Source organism: Astyanax mexicanus, chromosome 8 (assembly GCF_023375975.1).
Source record: "Astyanax mexicanus isolate ESR-SI-001 chromosome 8, AstMex3_surface, whole genome shotgun sequence".
Taxonomy (NCBI): domain Eukaryota; kingdom Metazoa; phylum Chordata; class Actinopteri; order Characiformes; family Acestrorhamphidae; genus Astyanax; species Astyanax mexicanus.
This window is the reverse complement of record NC_064415.1, coordinates 47965596-47971595: the sequence shown is the minus strand read 5'-3', so window position 1 is coordinate 47971595 and position 6000 is coordinate 47965596. Positions and strand designations below refer to the sequence as shown.

Here is a 6000-nt window from a genome sequence, read left to right as displayed (position 1 = left end):
CGCTCCGAAAGTGTTTGGACGGCATCTCACAGGTGCTCACTTATTTCCACTACCACAGAACACTCCAGTTAAGAGTTTACATGCATTGAGAAATCTGATTACTGATCTGCAGCTCTATTAGATGTCTTAATCTGATTTTTCTACCTTACTCTGATCTAAGAGTGTGATGTTTACGATACTGCTTGAATAATCAGATAACTGTATAGATCGCTGCGATGGTGGATCTGGGAATGAGGCCAGTACAGGATAGTGGATTCAGATGTTCAATCATTTAATTACTGTCAAATGTAGTTTACAAACGGGTAAGACAAGTACCATTTACAAGAATCATACAAGGACACAAATCAGCTCACACAATCAGTTTGTGCAGTTTTTCCATCTCTGGGGGCAGGACCTAAATTCCAGCAAAAGAGAGAAAGAGAGGGAGGGGCGGGGCAACATTACCCTGTCTGATCAGGGGTCCACCGTGGGTTTCAAGATCAGACTTCTGCTTTATGGGAAGATTTCTTGTCTCGTCAGGATTACATTTTTTTTTAAATGCTCATTTGTACAGATGTGTTTATTTACAGAAATGAACAGCTGTGAAGTGTGGGGGGGCACACAGGTGATGATCTCTTATATAGTGGTGCAATAAAAAAAAAAAAAAAAAAAAACTAACAAAGCAAAAACTTAAAAGAAAAAGCTTCTACCCAAAGCAACGTTTGACTGTTTATTGTTGTATTCGGATCAGCAATGACCTTTCTTTTCCTGAATTTGTCTTTTTTTCATTACATCAATACAGAAAAATCACAGAATACATAGTTGTACAAATACAAAAGCACACTATTTCACTCCTGGAGAGAGCTCAGGGACCAGGGCATCGGTCAGCTGATCCAGCCCCAACTGACCCATCCTCTTATGACAAAACAAAACAAAAAAAAGAATAAAATAAACCCATCTCTGAGATGAAAGGAACGAAATGTGTCTGAGTGTACCGAGCAAATAAACATCAAAAATGAAGATGGATGAACCATTTTTATCCTGTATAGTTTTTAGTTTCGCCCGTTTTTTTTTCTCTTCATTTTTGGAAGGATCATCAGGGTCATTAAGGGTAAAGCAAAATCTCTCCATGTCACACAAAATAAAGCAAAGAAAATCAGATACAGATACTCGCCCTCGCTTCAGGTTGGTCTATACAGTTTATACTGTACTGTTTATATCTGAGTGAAAAAAAAATGTACAGCCTAAATCTTTAAAGCCTAGTTTGAGTAGTTCTTATTAATATTACTTAAATTTCTTCCTGTACAATGAAATACAACTTCAACCTCAAGACGACAACATCTGTTTAAAAATACAGAGGGTTTTCTTCTTCACCAAGATTGAAACATAAGCCCCTCCCCTCTCCCACCCCACCCAAACTAAAACTGGACTTTATCAATATATACTTCTGTGTGTATGTCTGCGTTGTGTTTCGCTGTGTCACAATTGAATTTTTTTTTTTTTTTTCGAACATGTGTGTGTGTGTGTGTGTGTATACAAGTGTGTTTTCTATGTAATTTACTCACAACACCGTAAACATACATAGACTATAATACATGTGCTTGCACTGGTTCATTGAATTTGGTTGACTTCACTAAAACACCACAAAAAGAAGTGTGTAGGGGGGGAGGAAACACAAAGACGTATCCCTAGGGGAGTGGAGGGGGGGGTCCAGCAGACACCTGTTCAGGTTATTTGGATGGAAGAGAAGCTGGAGAGTTGAATTAACTATTACTTGTTTATTCATTATTCTTCTTATTATTTTCATTATCTTTTGTTTTTAGTCGGCCCCTGCCTGGGTAGAGTTCCAGCCAGAGACCAGATCAGTGGCCTTGCTGAGGGAGGTCCCAAAAACATACATACACACACGTACATACACACACACACACACACACACACAGCAGGAGGAGGGGAACAGGTGAAGCGCTCTTCCATTATCATCATGGTGCATCATCAAGAGGAGGAGGTGTTGGTGGTGTTCCTTCAGAAGAAACAGGGCTAGGACCTGCACCGCACACATACTGCCACTAGGAGGCGCAGGTCAGCCGAGGAGAGAGAGGAGCTTTTGAGTTGAGTGTTTTTTTTTTGTTTTTTTCTCCATTAGGGAATGCCTAGTCCGTACGCAGATCCCACGCAGTCCAGTGCCATCAAACGTTTACTGTCTCTATCAGCACGACACCGACCTGCTCCTCTCAGTCCGGGGAACGCAACAGGGAGGTGAGGGACGCGAGAGGGACAAAACTGAAGTCCACCAGAGCAAAAAAGAACAGAGTTGCGGAAAAAGGAAATGGAGAAAACACAGGAGACGAGACGGTGCCAGTTCACAAGTAAACACGTCGGAGGTCCCCTGGTGAAGTGATGGTGTTGCACTGTGGGCAGAGCTTCTTGTTTCCCTGTGAAAGAAAAAGAAATTAGTTGGTGGTTAGCTTGACAAATATATAAACAAAGAATGACAGAAAAAAGTCAAAATTTTTCAAAATGAAAAAAAAAAAAAACATAGAACAGCAGAATATTGTTTTCAGTGCAAACTATTTTTTCTTGTATTTATTTTTAAATAAAATACAATGAAACTTACTTTTTCATTTTATCATATTTAATACACACCTACTTTTTTACCATTCCAGCAGACAGTGTTTTTTTTTATGGTTGCCAAATATTCTGTTCATCCCGAGATTAGATTTAATCGCTCAGTTAGTTCAAATGAATTAAGAGTTAAGGCCATTTCACACCAAAAAAAAGGTGGTGCAGATTTACAAGCTCCAATTGGATATCAGCAAATGAGAAATCACTAGCGTGTGTGTGTGTGTTTTAGTCGTTGTGTTGGACATCTGCACAGATGTGCAGTATGCGTGAGCTTAGTCTTGGGGGACTCAGTAAAACAAAGTTAAACAGGTTGTAAAGCATTGCTTCATCTCAGCAATCATTGAAAGTAGGCATATTTGTTTTCTTGATCCCTAAATTAGGGGAGAAACATGTTGTAATATTCTATTGAGTAATGAAGTGAACATCAAGAGGGACATTTTGCTGAAAAAAAAATACATTGTTTCCTCTTGAGTTCTTTATTGTATATGGAAAGAATAAAAATGTAAGCTAAATGCCGGAGTCAGTGTTACACGTCAGACCACCCTGTTTTCAAGAGCCACACCCTCTACTCTAGTACCCATAAACGCCCTGCAATAAAGAGAGCTCAGCAGGAGGAGCACTGTGATCTACCGTCCCACACATGAAGAGAGCTCAGCATGGTCCAGAAATCCTGTGCAGGAGCAGAAACTCACCACAGCCAGCTCAGCAGTGTTACACACCCAAAGTAACGCAAGTGTTCCGAGTGAAGCTCTGTAGTGGAACGCTGTATCAGTACAGTGCTATATTCTCTCTGTCAAACAGAGAGAAAAATCCCTCTCGTTAAGTGTGTGATTACCAGAAATAGACGGCACTGAGAAAAGGGATGGATGTGCAGACAGTGACATAACCATGAGGAATTTCTGTACCACTGCCCATAATCTTCACACAGAGCCTTCACACACCTCCGCCACACAGCACCCGACCTGGACTGTGAGGGGTTTTAACCGTGGAGAGGGCAGACAAGTGCTTGGTTCTCTCGATCCAGACAAGAGAACACAGCTGTGAGCAAACACGGGCGTCTGGGAGCTGCGGAGGCCAACACATGAACGTTTACTCTCACTACAGTTAGAGAGCAGCACACTTTAAATTCTACACACAGCATGACATGCTCACCAGTGCTGCAGTCTGTGAGTGAAAACAGTGAACAAGCTAATAACAATAATACACGCTAAAGCTAGGGCCGAATTGCCACTGCACTGTCAACTTTGGGTGGTAATGCCTTCTGCTGTGTATTCCTGGCACAGACCTGACACTGTGGATCATCATATGTTAAATGGTCTAATTGAAAACCCATAATTCACTCTGCCTTGCCATGAGCATGTTGGCCAGCATTCAATCGCCTCAACTACGTAAGTGGCTTAAGAATGTCACACCAGTATAAGGCAACACTTCACGTTTAATTCATTTACATAAGATCAACTCATTAAATCTTGTGGCATGCAAGAGCAACGCCAGCTACATAAACAACCCAAACATGCATCTTATCAACATGCGAGCCGTTCCTTTGTTCTGGTTGGTAAGCATTACCTACGCAATTACTACAGGCTCCTCCCACAGCTCTGTGCGGCAACACCGGCTCTAACCAAATTACACGCATTTACTTTGATCAAGACACGAGGAGCCCTGCCGCACCGCTTTTATTGCTGTCTTCAGGCTACAGTTTTAATGCCCACATTAGTAACAAGCCTCTATGGCACACAAACGCTCCCCTCCCTCCCTCCCTCCTTCCCCCTTCATCAGCGTAGTACACAGAGGGCCTCGTGAAGAGAGGACAGGAAAAAGGCTGATTTAATCTAACACATATTGAAAAAGGGCTGAGGCTGTGAAACGTTTATTTATTGCTTCCTCATGTAGCAGCAGAATAGGCTCAGCTCCCCCAAGAGCAGCGGCTGAAAGGAGCTTAGTGCGTAGGAGGACGTACGACTGTGTGTGTGTGTGTGTGTGTGTGTGTGTGTACACTGGTTGTATGGGGATTGTAAACGGCAGGTCTTCTGACTAAAGGTATACTGGGAAATGCTTGGTGATGCATGTGTGTTGTCACTCTGCTTGCTGATCAGAGCTATATAAAGGAGAATGGATAAACCAAATATTCAGCAACATATTCCAACCAAAAATGGATAAAAAAAAACATTTAAAAAGTTTAAATACATTATACTGAACAATATTGTGCTTTGTTGGTTTTCTGCCAAATTAGTAGATATAGAGTGAATATAAATGATTTGTCTGCTAGGATGTTAAAAATGTTTGTTTTACAAAATGTTTTTGTTCACTAATATTATATAAATGTTTGTTCTGTTTCAGTTCCTTACAAAAACTGTTTCTTTTTATTTGTAAAGAAAGTAAAGGGTTCTCACCAAAGTCCTAAGCCAGCATTCTTCACAGTGGACGTGCCAGCACTGGATGGAGGTGAGAGGCGCTGTGTACGAGTCCTGAAGGGGAAGAAGTGAAAGAAAAGGAAAAAAAAAAGAGAGAGAGAAATGGTCAGGGGTTAATATCATTAAACTTGCTTTAACAGCAAAACACCACACTGATACACCACCAACACACAGCTTGTGCTTTAATGCTTTACCACACACCAAACAGCAAGACATGACTAGCAGGCAGCAGCAGCGGCAGCACAGCACAGGGGACGGGGGACGGGCAGGCAGTGAAGGGGCACTGCAGGCGAGTGGGTGGGTTTGTGAGAGTGTGTGTGGCTCGGTGGGTGTGTGTGAGAGAAAAAGCGAGTATGTGTGGTGGTCCAGTGCTGAGAGTGGGGGGGCAAGGCGGGTTGAGGTCAGTCGGTGGGTGGGGGGCACAGAGAGGCTTACCCTCCGGAGTGGCAGTAGCCTCTTAATCGCGCTGCTGCCTGGGATGAAGCCTCTGTAAAAACAGCAGCCAGAGCCCAGGGGCGGGGCCTCTGCGCCACCGTGCCTCGTCGGCCCCCCGCCCTTGCCGTCGGGCCCTGTTGGGAATCGCTTCCGCTGCAGGGACACGCAAGAGCGCCACTGAGAACGAGAATGCGCCCCCTACAACCCACCCCACACACACACCCACCCACCCAAAGCCAATGAAGGGATGTTGAAGTGGGCAGCACGACGTACGAGGGGATGGCAGGGAATATGAGCTTTACAGAAACATTTTGAAATGGACCTTCAGGCACGTTATTAATATTGAACATTTATTTTTATTTGTAGATCAATGGTGTAAAATACGATGATTTAATCTGAAGGAGATGACTGAACTAATGATTTAATCATAAATATCATTTCTGCCAAATCAGGCCTGGTTAGCAATCAGATAAATGATAAGTGGAGTGAACAGGAAGGTCTGCTGATGTGAGCAGCAGGTGGCAGTAGACCTCCACTGTAGAAAACCACA

At 42.9% G+C, this 6000-nt stretch overlaps 1 protein-coding gene across 8 annotated transcripts in view; it reads right to left on the bottom strand.

Moving 5' to 3' along the window:
• Positions 1-250: 250 nt before the first annotated feature.
• The window catches only part of rnf220a (ring finger protein 220a), a 144627-nt gene continuing 138877 nt past the window's right edge, over positions 251-6000 (bottom strand). For 4 of the 8 annotated variants that reach the window (XM_007229304.4, XM_007229307.4, XM_007229303.4 and 1 more), the window contains 3 exons: positions 5451-5603; positions 4995-5069; positions 251-2411 (listed from right to left, as the gene is read on the bottom strand). In XM_007229304.4, the coding sequence (XP_007229366.1) occupies positions 2340-2411; positions 4995-5069; positions 5451-5603 (300 nt within the window). In that variant the 3' untranslated portion in view covers positions 251-2339. The remainder of the gene's footprint in view (positions 2412-4994; positions 5070-5450; positions 5604-6000) is intronic. The other 4 variants (XM_007229306.4, XM_007229308.4, XM_007229309.4 and 1 more) reach the window with 1 other exon arrangement.